We start from the raw sequence: 13,556 nt of genomic DNA on the forward strand, positions 1-13,556 counted from the left end.
TTTGCCAGTTGGATGCCATTCCTGGGCTGGGGACAAAGAAGGCTTCACCTCATAACCAGGCTGTGAGTTAGATGTCAGCGCTGCGGTGGGGAGCCACCGACCCAAAGCAGGTTCCTCCTGGACAGCGCTGACATGTCTTTAGCTAAAAGCAGTGCCAGCAGCAGTTTGCGCCACTTTGCGGCTTCTGGGAGGTCCCACATTTCCCAGCCACGCTGCTACCAGGCTTGTTTCTTAATGCACCTGAAGGCTGGTTCCTGGCTCAGCTCCCCAAGGATGGGTGGCCCTTAGAAGTGACAGCACCCCATTTTCCCTCGCTCTGATTGATGTCATGCGCAATGGCCTGCAGTGACAGGTGCTCCATCTACTCAAAAGGAGAGTTTTACCCTAACATTTGAGAAAACAGCTGTCCCCATCCCGCAGAGTCCCTTGATGTGCCTCAGAAGTCCACTCCTCTCCCAGGAAATGTGAGCTGGGTTAGAGCTGACCTTCCCCCGGGCAGAGGTCATGTGCCCTCCCAGACCTGCCTGTCGGGGGTTCCTGCCAGCCTCGGTGGGTGGGGAGGACGGGCAGCAACAAGGGCCTTGAAGGCAGAGATGTTCTTGTTAAACTGGGTGCCCGGAGGACAGACAACTCATCTGATGGAAGAACACCGGAAATAAATAAATGGGCAGCAGTGGAAAACTGACCCGAACTAGTTAAAGGAGAGAAAAGAAGCTGCCATGAGAACACAGATGAAAGTCTCAAAGTTGCCAGAGCCACGGGCCTCTGAGTCCCTCCCGGTGATGCTCGCTGACTTCCTCCTCCAGGAAAATCCTGGCAAAGACCAGTCCTCCAATGGTGCCGCCTTCCTGCCAGCAGAGTCCCTCCCCCTCCTCACCGTGGCCACTCCTGCCTGTGGCCTGCGCTACTTTCCTCCACATAGTTTAGGACCCTGCTTTCCCATACATTTTAATTATATTTTTCCTCCATAAAAATAGAAAAAGAGGATGCAGCTGATTTATTTTGGTGAAGACCTAGACAGTGGAAGGTCGCGGAGCTGACCCTGAGCTCCACAGCTGCTGTGTTTTTCTGATGTTAGATGTCCATATAGGACAGTGATGGCGAGGATTTTCCCGGAGGAGGAAGTCAGCGAGCATCACCGGGAGGGACTCAGAGGCCCGTGGCTCTGGCAACTTTGAGACTTTCTTCATCTGTGTTCTCATGGCAGCTTCTTTTCTCTCCTTTAACTAGTTCGGGTCAGTTTTCCACTGCTGCCCATTTATTTATTTCCGGTGTTCTTCCATCAGATGAGTTGTCTGTCCTCAGGGCACCCAGATTAACAAGAACATCTCTGCCTTCAAGGCCCTTGTTGCTGCCCGTCCTCCCCACCCACCGAGGCTGGCAGGAACCCCCGACAGGCAGGTCTGGGAGGGCACATGACCTCTGCCCGGGGGAAGGTCATTTCTAAGAAAGACAACTGTGTTTATTTAATGGGAAAATGTTACCCTCTTCTGCTTGATTCTGAATTCTTGGGAAAAGAGGGAGAGCCAGCTATTTCTTCTTATCTTATCTCTTTATGAGATTGTTTCCCTCTTTCTGCCTCTGTCCTTCCATCTAGAAAATGGGCTAGATGAATACAGTACAAAGACTTTGTAACTGAAGTCTTTTGTACTTAAAATGGAAACACACTGTGTGTCTTTGAAAGGATTATGATAAGACAATGAATCTTATGACTAAGTGACTTGCTCCTAAACAAAAACCAAGGGTTGATTCAGAGACCTGAAGAGCTTTTGGTGTGTGACTGGTGGCTGACCCCCAAAAGAAAGACACACAAGCCCATGAAGATGTTCTATGTCACGTGGGCAACAGCTGGATCCCTCCTGGCCTGGAATGGCTCACACCGCTCTCCTCCTCCCCATCACCCTCTTGGGTGTTTTCTTTCTTAGCTTCTCAGCCTCTGAAACACCTTCCTTCTCCGCCCCACATACACCTTGGGACTCTTTTGCATCATCCCCTCCCCATTTCTAGAAAAGTGTTCTTGCACCTTTATTGGTTGCTCCCCCACCTTAAAATGGCGATTTTCACAGCGGTGATTGTGCTGCCTGGTGGACTGAGCCTCTGACCCTGGGCTAACGTGCCATTTGCTGGCTCCTCACCATGACCATCTCCAGCGAATCACAACAAATGTCCCGGTGGTGGCTGCAGCAATGCGAGGGGAGGGAACGCTGCCCTCTCTCTTTCCTACAGTGAACCAACAGCCTGGGTACAAAGGAGGGCTAACTAGGGTCATGGACTCCTGTACACTAATCCTGACAGCGTCTGAACCGGAACTGAGACCTCTAGCTCCAGCTAACTTCTTAGCCACCCCTAGGGTCCCGGGAGCGTTCCTAACACTTCATGCAAGCCCAGGAATGTGTTAGAAAGAGCTTCAGGCGGAACATACTATTTTCTTGGCCTATGAGAAATCCACAGGCCTTCCCATGCTCCTGGCAGCCCTTCCTGTAAAGTATTGCTTTCCTTACGAAATGTTTTCCTTCAGGCTGGTTAGTCCAATGCATGGCAACGTTGGAAACATAGCTGAAATGCATTAATACCAGGAAGAGACGTGATTGTATATTGCCTCTCCCTTCTAGGCAGGGGGAGTTCAGGGAGAAATTCATAGGGTTTCCCTCGCAACCACGAATCTGGAGAAGATGCCTTCTTTGGGTGCGGGGAAGAGGTGGGTGCAGGGAGGGGGTCCTCACCTTTTGTCGTCCTTGTACCACTGGAATTCTGCGGAGGGGACTGCCGAGGCTTCGCACTGCAGGGTCCCCTTCTGTCCCACGGGGACGCCTGTCCCCTTCGCTTCGGAGATGTACGGTGGATCTGCAGAGAGAAGACGCCCTGTAGCATCTGAAAATGCATTCTCCAGCGAGGTCGCTGCCTCCCTCGCTGATTGTATTTTTCACTCTCTGATCTACCGCGCTCACTTGAGCCCACAGATTCACTACACAAATTGTGCTGCAGGAACCAAACCACTCGCGGTAGTTCTAAGGAAAACCTTGGTCTGCCTCGCGTGGGATGCTGCTATCCCCTTCTGAAGGGAGGCGAAAGACCAGGTGTGCATGCAGGCCCGCTTTCTGTTTAAACTTTTTAACTTGCACAGGATGATGCCAACCCATCAACCCTCCAGTCCCTGGGTTGGCAGTCAGCAGTTTTAATCAGCCTCATAGAATTTCTGCAAACCAGGTTCTTGCCAGACTATATAACCTCATACTATTCAATTCCCATCAAAAGCGCAGTTGCAAGAATAATATTCATAGAGAATTGCCTGAAGGGTGTACGGATCAGTCATCCTTCTAGATTCTTCTAAAATGATTCCCGCATCCACCAGACCCAGCCAGACCTATATAGTTGGCCTACTTGCAATTGAAGTTTTCCCTAACAACGCTTGACAATTCCAATAGCTTGCAGGGGAGTGCACTGGGAAGCACAGGTGTAACCAACACGCCATTCCATTTAATACAGAAACACTGTTTGCAAGTGGTTGACTATATTTCAAGGTGCTCTATTTGTGGAGACCCTAAAGATAAACTTCCCCTTGGTTTCAGGACCAGGAAAAGCAATGTTTCTCCCAAGCAACTAGCTGGCTTCTATCTGATGGACATAAACCTGAAAACAGATGATGTTCCGCCCTCGCTGGTTTGGCTCAGTGGATGGAGCATCAGCCTGTGGACTGAGGGGTCCCAGGTTTGATTCCAATCAAGGGCACGTGCCCCGGTTACTGGTTCGGCAGGCAGGAGGCAGCCAATCAATGATTCTCTCTTATACAATCAAGGGCACATGCCCCGGTTACTGGTTCGGCAGGCAGGAGGCAACCAATCAATGATTCTCTCTCATCATTGATATTTCTATTTCTCTCTCCCTTCCCCTCTCTGACGTCAATAAAAATATATTTTTAAAAAGCCACATATGCCATTCACTATCAAAGAGTTGGCTCTGTATCCATCTCTTTTTTGTGGCCATGCCAACAGCCCCGCTCCCATACACATGGGGTGAGGGTTCCATGACAACACTTACAGTTTACGGTGACCTTCACTCTCCGCACCACGGGTGCGGCCACATCATTGGAGGCGCTGCATTCGTAGTCCCCGGACTGCTCCCTCGTGATGCCCTGGATCTCCAAGTATTCGTCTTCACTCACAAAGCCCACGGCTGCCGGAGAAGGTGTGGTAGCACAGGAGAGAAAACAGCAAAAGCATGCTCTTAGAAACCAACGTAGGACCTGGTTATGTCAGCCACTTCCAAGTTCAGATTCCTCAGCACTGTGTGCATTCACACTTCCCTTCTCTTACCACAGCCACCACCACCATCTCCTTAGCTCCCCAAAGGACTAGCTGAGATGTCCCTGTTCCTACCTGGACTAAACAAATGCCTAGAGACCTGTGCCCTGCCCTGACCTTACCGAGCCCTCTGGCTCTGGTTCCGAGAAGGACACCTGAGGTGTATCTCAATTCTTTCTGACTCCAGGTGCCATTCACACTGAACCTTGGAGTAGAGCCAATGACTACATCCCAGACCACATACCAGTATCAGTTAAAAATACCACAATAGCTTACACACACAAACGTCACAAAAGACAGTGGGAACACTCATGAAATAAAAGTTATTTTTACAGCTAGACAGTCAACTGATAGGCAAAAGTCCATTTCCCAAACTTCAATCTACTAGAGCTCTTGGGTATAAGATCCTGCAGACAAGCCAACACCAGGGACTCCACGCTCTAGTCACAAACATGGCAGAAAGGAAAGGACAAGAGGACAGGTACAGATCTCACTGCCACTTCATCATCATCAGCATCAGTTCTGTATGGAAGAGTCATGCATAATAACACCAATCCCCTGCCTACTGGACTCCCCACCGGAGGCCTGGCTGCAAGGATCTGATGATGGAACGGCCATGACATTCAAGCCTAGGAGGTGCATTTCTTGTTTTTCTCCCTTGTTGCCCTGAGTTCCCACCTCCTCAAAGAAAGACAATGGAGAACAAAAGTAACTGCTTCCTTCCCAGGGAAGTATCTGGTCTCTTCCGCTCAATGAAGTAACCAGCATAATGATACATGCATTGTGCGAGCTGGGATACCTTGAGGAGTATAAGGAGGTGCTATTAATAGTGACTATCGAGCCCAGCAGGCATGGCTCAGTGGTTAAGCTTCGACCTATGAACCAGGAGGTCATGGTTCGATTCCCAGTCAGGGCATATGCCTGGGTTGTGGGCTCGATCCCCAGTGTGGGGTGTGCAGGAGGCAGCCAATCAATGATTCTCTCTCATCATTGATGTTTCTATCTCTCTCTCCCTTCCTCTCTGAAATCAATAATAAAAAAAAAGTGACAATGGGGCAGCAGCATGAGTTGAGACTGTCACTAGCAACTGAGACATTTGCAAAGGCAGAATGTACACACGTTCCCAACACCTCAGAGGGTTGTTGGGAGTGACAAATGGAAACATACACAAACATGAAAGCACTTTGAAAGCTTCCGTGTGCTGTGCACCTGCTTTCACTCACACTCCTATTATCTGCCCGGAGGCGCAGGCTCCGTGAGTGGAGCTAGATTAACATGTGTGGCTCCACATGAGCAGGGAGGGAAGAGAGAAGCACCTTTCTCCAGGGGACAGCACTGCCATGTAATGCCACATGCACCCGCTGCTCCAAGCGTGAAAATAACAACAGCGAGAAACTGCTATAATACAAAGAATGATAGACGTGCTATGTAAGTTACAGTTGTATTTGTTATGTGACATGAAGGTCGCTGTTTTGTCCAGGTAACAACAGTAGTGATAATGATGGCAACAATAACAAAACAACCATTTTGTGAAAAAGGGCCATGACCTGCCCAACTTGGCCACCACTCCTTGGACATGATCCCGCTGTGTCACTCTTCAGTAATACGCTCAATTAGGTTGCCATTTCCTCATGTACTCGCATGACCTAGGGAACCCAGGCTACATATGTGCGGGAACTCTTGCCTTCACTACCTACACAAGAGCGAAAGAACAGCCTGTAGCTACTAAGACAAACAAGGCTCATAAATTTCCAGGAAGATCCAGGAACATGGTAATGAGTAGAAAACAGGGTCAAAAAGTTCAGGATGTGGAGAAGACACTCAACATTGACCCATGGGAACTCACAGTCCCAAACCAGTTAAGAAACTTCTCTAATTGTCATGGTAGCCTTTTGTTCTTGCTTCCTAAGCATCTTCAGGGGGAAAAGTACTCGCCTTGATGTGAGGAAGGATGAGGAAAACCAGGAGCAAAGGTTTAAAGGAAGAGTTGGTGATTCCTTTCATCTTGTTGTTTATTTGCTACCAGGCCCGAGCCTACATTTGTCAGATCTTTCCCTGCCGGAATGCTATAATTACTGTGCAAAGCATCTCGGAGACCAGTGTCACACTTAATATTCCCATTAATTTTAAATGGTAGTCTTTGGTACATATGTGTGGCAATTGATGTCATATTTTAATTAGGCTTGCCCTACACCATCTGAAATTAATAATAGCTTGAATTACCAGTGTAATTTATAAATTAACAGTGCCGTAGCATTAGGAAATAAATTAGTTCTGGACAGCTGTTTCTGGACTGAGCTCCGTGTCTGAGCAGTGGTCGGACCCCAGATCCCTGGGAAGGCTGTGTACTGCACCATCAAAGCAATGAAACACAACTACATAGGTTTTTCTGGGTCTCTCGCCCTTCTCTCCACCTGGAGACCAAACATCTAATTTTATGCTACTGTCCAAATATGCTCTTGTGTGACCCCAGTAAGATATACAGGGACTCAGTTGCATGGGCTCATTATAAGGACATACAAAGGGAGAAACAAGTAGGGGGATTACAGTCATAGACACAAATGCAAGGTCACAGATATTAGGGTAGTCACAATCAAGAAGTCATCACATTTTCTGTGAAGATGTGTGTAATTTTATATATTTCTATCAGGCAATCTTACGTAGTGAAGGAAGTTGGAGAGCTTACGATTTGGGGAAGGTCCAGATTTGTATTACCACGGGGAAAGAATCTACACTTAGTTCATCATGCGGAAAACAATGAGGCTTAACTTTACTATCCTGTGTTCCCCAAACCAAGTGTAGAATTACAGGAAAACCACAATGACTCCATTACTCACCAATTTCATGCACTCTCTGACTCAATTGGGTGAGGCATGTGAAAACTAATTCATACATAGAAACATGCTTTATATATTTTAGCTTTCCTTGCCATTATTTTCACCGTTCTCCTCACATACATTGTTCCTCTACTAAAAGCAAAGATGGCAAAACCAGAGAGAAAGAGAGTCAGTATATACATAAATTAAACTTTGAAGCACCAGAAATGAGGTTCCTAAAGGGGATGCCTAAGACAAATAAGCCAACAAGAAAAAACAAAACAAAACAAACTAAACCAAAATCTGAATTTATAAGAGTCAATGATTTGAGCAAAGTTTTCCTTTAAAACTATGTGTGCTCCGGTTATGAACATGGACCAGCTGACACCTTGAATTTGGACTTCTGGCTTTCAGAACTGGGAGACATTTCTATTGTGTAAGCTGCCTCCTCTTTGTTACTTTCCTGTGGACCCTAGGAAACAAATACACTCCTGTCTCTCTCCCAATTCCCAGTGCCTATGGCTGTCTGAGTGTAGAGTTCATCTAGTTCATCTAGAGTTCGTCTTGTCTTTAGAATCACAAAAATATTCAACTAAAGAGCTCAAAGCATCAGTGAAGGTTATATAATCCCATTGTTGTTATGATAGGGCATAGTCTGATTCAATAGGATTACCTAGAAGAATTATTTAAATATAGATTTCTAGATCCTACCATAACTACAAAATGTCCTGGAATGAGGAGTTTTAATAATTTTACCAGGAAATTCTCATATATAGTCAAGTTAGGAAATTAGTGATTTTGTTCAATCCCTGTATGGTTCATGTGGGCAACTGCAGTTCAGAGGAGCCCGTGTCGGTTTAGTGCCAGATCACACCAGCTCTCCTGATGTCCAATCCACAGATGGTTTTTGCTATATTCACTGTCTTATTTTCCAGTGCAATTGAAACCTTCTCTCAGCAGGACTGAGTCTTGCACATCCTGGCTCTCAAGACACCGAGGGAAATAGTTTACATAATTTGAAGTTTGTTAAATTCTTATTAATAGATGGATTGATAGGCTCAGAAGTACTTAATTTAAAAAAAAATCCAGGGACTCCATGCTGCTCTCCTAATCCTCACGTGGCTCTATTCCCACCACAACACCACTTCTGGTAATTGTTCTTAGCTTCTTAGCATAATATTTGTATTTCCTGACGTTAAACATATCATCACTATTAATGTTCTAACAGCACTGACTTTCTTTAAATGTGCAATTTAAAAAGGTTTATTGAGTGTTTAGTATAATTTATATTGGTCTTGGGGCCAATTATTTCCTCAGGGAAATGCATCCTTAATTTAAAAATGAAGATCAATGAGGAAGTATGATGCATTGAACAGAATTTGTTCTACGGCCAACTTTTCAGGAACACAGCTATTTCATTAAGTGGAATCTGACAATTCAAGCCGGGAAATGAAGCAAGTTGGAAACGTGATTCCACCTGCCCTCCAATCCCCAGAGGAGGTTCGCATTGCCCATGGGCTGAGCTCAGCAGCTTCCCTCAATAATGGACAGAAGTGCCCTGTGTAAGTAATACCCTTTGGAAGAGAAAACCCCACGTTCCTGAGTTCATAGATTGGGGATTAACAGTGCTTATAACTGCAAATAATAATAGCCATGATTATCATTTTTATCGCACCTAAGAATAAGCTTGTCAGGAGAACAGCTGTCGCTACTGGAGAGGAGAGGACACAGCTGTCTGCTTGTTTAATATTTTTATGGCATTTACACCAGCTGAGATAAAAATCATGGGCCCTCAGAAACTTAAAAAAAAAGTACATAACAAAGGAACCCAGAAGTGAGAGTTGGGATGAATTATTTTTTAAAAAAAATTTAGTTCAAATACTGTGCCTAGTCTAGTACTAGACTAGTTCTCTCACCACTGCTCCCTCAACTTCTTGGTTTCATAAAGATGTTCCTGTGAAACTCAGATTGGGCTCCAGGGACAGCTGCTGACAGGACAGGGAAGCTGGGGTCCCTCCAGGTGCCTTCATTATAAGCTGAGGTGCACGGGAGGTTTTGTGTTTTGATGGTGAAAGACGTGGCTTTGTTCAGATGTTGGAAGGTCCGGTGGAAAAGAACAGCACAAGAACAATGTGACAGAGGTGTAGTTACTCTTTCTCAACACCAACCCCTGCAGAGCCAGAGGGACTGTTTTTGTTATCTCATGAAGAATGTCATTAGCCTGGCTGGTGTGGCTCAGTGGTTGGGCATTGACCTATGAACCAAGGAGGTCACGGTTCGATTCCTGATCAGGGCACATGCCCGAGTTGCGGGCTCAATCCCCAGTTGGGAGCGTGCAGGAGGCAGCCCATCAATGATTCTCTCTCATCATTGATGTTTCAATCTCTCTCTCCCTCTCCCTTCCTTTCTGAAATCAATACAAATATTTTTTAAAAAAGAAAAAAAAGTGATTAGGGTCAGAAACTACAGAAGACATGTTTCTGAAAGATGTTAGAGGTAGGCGGTGCTGCAGTGAGATCCCGTGTCAACACCTGCCAGTGATTCTGTGAAGTTCCTCCTCATCCCTGGCCACCTGATGACTCAGAGCAGCTGGAAATCAGCCAATCAGAACAGAACCTCAGAAGGTGAGGGGCTGCACTGACAGGGGCAAAGGGAAGACCATAGGAAGACTTGTATTTGAGCACATGGTATGGACTCCAAGAAGTTGGCAGAGGAAACTCCGAGGGAAAGCTGAAGTCCACAGGCTTACCGGAGGGCCCTAAGAGCCACATGGATGTGTGGATGTGACAATCCTTGTGCTGCTGGGAGCATGTGGGCTACAGACCAAATCCCAACAGCAATTTCTGCTGTATCAAGGAATCAAGGAACATAGTAAAAGCATTTCCAAATGTGACGTCTACACAGAATGAATAGCTTCTGAGGGTCTGATTATTTGGCAGGTGCAGTATGGCTGTTGGCATCGTTGCCCTGGCTACACTGTGGGGCTGGATTGGGCTCTAACGCCCTCACACTGGCCCCGTAGAATTTACTAGCTGACAATTCACTTCTTCAGGCCTCTTCTGTTAAATGGGGGGATACAACACGACGTTATAGGGTTTGGTGAGTATGAAAGAAGGAAATGTGTGGGAAGTACGTAGAACATAGTCAACTGTCAATAAATGGTAAGCTCTCATGACTGTTGTTCTCACAGATATCACAACTCAGTTTGAAAGCATTTTAATACACAAGATCTTCGACACAAGAAAATCTCAATGCAGAAATGCAAGAATAATCAGATCTTTGCTTTCCTAGTAGGAATTTCATAGTAATAAACTTTACAAAGGATTCACCACAGATCCTTGAACTAGAAAGTTCTATTCCCTTCAATTAAAAGAGGATTTGATTTACAAGGGATACAATATTTCAGGATGATTTCTTCTAAGCAAGTCAGTAGTGTTGCATAGCCCACGTGAGACCTGCTGAGGGCTTGAAAATGTCTCTACTTTCGCTGCTAAAAATAGAAGGATATACACATATTTTATATATATTTTTTCTCCTTGACTATTCCTTTGGATACAGAAAAGGTAGTTTGAGCAGTCGCTGCTGGACAGTTGCAGGTGGGATTGGTCTGGGAAGACATGGGGGCCAAGTGGCAGTGACTCGGATAGATGAGCTGCCACTACTGAAAACAGGCCTGCAAGACAGTTCTATAGGTCAGAAGTCTGACACATGTTTCACTGAGCTAACAGCAAGGTGTCAGCAGGGCATCATTCCTTATTAGCAGCTCTGGGACATCTCCACTTCCTTGTTTATTCAGCATGACATGGTCAGGGTTGAGCCTCACAATCCGGCAACCTTTCCAACCCATGAACAGGAAAACAACAATCAAGACCTGATTACAACAGGAGAACCCAAAGAACTCACAAAAGAAACATTTCTAAAGCATCCAGCTCAGGAGATCACTGGGTCCCACAGGATAGTTACTATCTAAGACCACTCCACGATGATGGGGCGTCATAGCAGCTCTATGTAATACATAGAAACAAACACAAAGAGACAGCTAAAATAGGGAGACAAAAAAAAACAGGCCTCAGATAAAAGAACAGGAGGAATATCCATGAAAAGAGCTAAATGAAATGGAGGCAAGCGATTTATCAGAGGTAGAGTTCAGAGTAATGGTTAATGGATGCTCAATAAACTTAGTGAGAACTATAAGAAACTTAATGGGAACAACAAGAAATGTAATGGGAACTACATCAGCATGAAAAGGGACATAAAATCACAAATAAGAAGCAGTTAGAAGTGCAGAACAGTATACTAGTATCTGACATCAAGAATACAGTGGAGCCCGGCCAGTGTGGCTCAATTGGTTGGGCATCATCCCTGGCATGGACAGGTCACTGGTTTGATTCCTGGTGAGGGCATATGCCCAGGTTGCAGCTTGATCCCCATTAGGGGGCTGCAGGAGGCAGCCAATCAATGTTTCTTTCTCATTGATGTTTCTATCTCTCTCTCCCACTCTCTTCCTCTCTGGAATCAATTATATATATGGTAAACCTATAGCCAATATCATACTCAATGGGCAACAACTAAAAGTGCTCCTTTAAGATCAGGAACAAGACACAGATGCATGGATGTCTGCTTTCACCTCTTTATTCAACATAGTGCTGGAAATCCTAGCCACAGCAATCAGACAAGAAGAAATAAAAAGCATTCAAATTGAAAAGAAAGAAGTAAAACTGTCATTATGTGCAGATGGTGCAATATTATATATAGAAAATCCTAAAGATTACACCAAAAAACTAAATGAATTCATCAAAGTAGCAGGATACAAAATTTATATGCAGAAATTGATGACATTTTTATTAATCAATAACAAATTACCAGAAAGAGAAACTAGTAAAAGAATCCCATTTACTATTGCAACGACGACAACAAAAATAAGATACCTAGATATAAACCTAACCAAGGAGGTAAAAGGTCTGTATTCAGAAAGCTATAGGACATTGAAGGAAGACATAGAGAAAGATGCAAACAAATGGAAGTGTTCATGGATTGGAAAAATGAACATCATTAAAATGTCTATACTATTCAAAGTAAATCTATCGATTCTATGCAATTCCTATTAAAATACCAATGGCATATTTCACAGATGTAGAATAAATATTCCAGAAATTTATATGGAACCACATAAGACTCTGAATAGCTTCTGCAAACTTGAGAAAAAAGAACATAGTTGGAGGGAATCCAATTACTGCATGTCAAACTATAGTACAAAGCCACTGTAAATCAAAACCATCTGGTACTCACACAAGAACAGGCATATAGATCAATGGAACAGAACAGAGACCCCATAAATAGATCCAAGCCATTACACTCAATTAATATTTGATAAGAATATATAATGGAGCAGAGACAGCCTCTTCAATAAATGGTTCTGGGAAAATTGGACAGGTATTTGCCAAAAAAAAAATGCAACCAGACCACCAACTTACACCATACACAAGAATAAACTCAAATTTGATAAGATACTTAAATGTAAGAAGCACAATCATAAAAATCCTAGAAGAAAACATAGGTAATAAAATCTTAGACATCTCTCAGAGCAATATTTTTGCCAATATGTCTCCGAGGGATAAACATAGGAAAAAAGAAATGGAACTATATTAAACTAAAAAAGCTTCTTCACAGCAAAAGAAACCATCATCAAGACAAAAAGGAACCCATCATATGGGAGAACATATTTACTAATAATTCAGCTGATAAGGGGTTAATATGCAAAATATAAGGAGAACTTATACAACTCAACACCAGGAAGACAAACAATCTAATTAAAAAATGGGCAAAGGACCTAAATAGTTAGAAATTTATCCAAAGAATATACACAGGTGGCTAATAGGTACATGAAAAAAATGCTCAAGGGCACTAATCATCAGGGAGGTGCAAATTAAAATGATAATGAGGTATCACCTCACACCTGTCAAAATGGCTACCTTCAATAAATTAACTGTCCTCTCTCCCCTACTGTCTGTGTTCATTGGTTGTGCTCATATGTATGCATACAAGTCCTTTGGGAGGTGGGGGCAGCTGGGGAGAGGTCAATGGGGAAAAAGGAGACTTATGTAATACTTTAAACAATAAATTTTAATTAATTAATTAATTAACAAAGAGCAAGTGCTGGTGAGGATGTGGAGAAAAGGGAACCCTAGTGCACTGACGGTGGAAATGCAGACTGGTGCAGCCACTGTGGAAAACACTATGGAGTTTCTCAAAGAATTAAAAATAGAACTGCCTTTCCCCCAGTGATCCCACTTCTGGGTGTATATTCTAAGAATCCCAAACATCAATCCGAAAGAATATGTGCACCCTGATTTGGAAGCATCTCATGTTCCCATCAGTAGATGAGTGGGAAAAAAGCTGTGGTACATTTACACAATGGAATACAACATGGGGGAGGGGG

The 13,556-nt window shown here is 44.3% G+C and overlaps 1 protein-coding gene across 8 annotated transcripts in view; it reads right to left on the reverse strand.

Moving 5' to 3' along the window:
• Window positions 1-13,556, reverse strand: part of NTM (neurotrimin) — a 959,656-nt gene that overhangs the window by 21,739 nt on the left and 924,361 nt on the right. For all 8 annotated transcript variants that reach the window (XM_005884368.2, XM_005884365.2, XM_014531860.1 and 5 more), the window contains 2 exons: window positions 4,039-4,173; window positions 2,724-2,844 (listed from right to left, as the gene is read on the reverse strand). In XM_005884368.2, the coding sequence (XP_005884430.1) occupies window positions 2,724-2,844; window positions 4,039-4,173 (256 nt within the window). The remainder of the gene's footprint in view (window positions 1-2,723; window positions 2,845-4,038; window positions 4,174-13,556) is intronic.

The sequence above is a fragment of the Myotis brandtii genome, unplaced genomic scaffold (genome assembly GCF_000412655.1).
Source record: "Myotis brandtii unplaced genomic scaffold, ASM41265v1 scaffold826, whole genome shotgun sequence".
Classification (NCBI taxonomy): Eukaryota; Metazoa; Chordata; class Mammalia; order Chiroptera; family Vespertilionidae; genus Myotis; species Myotis brandtii.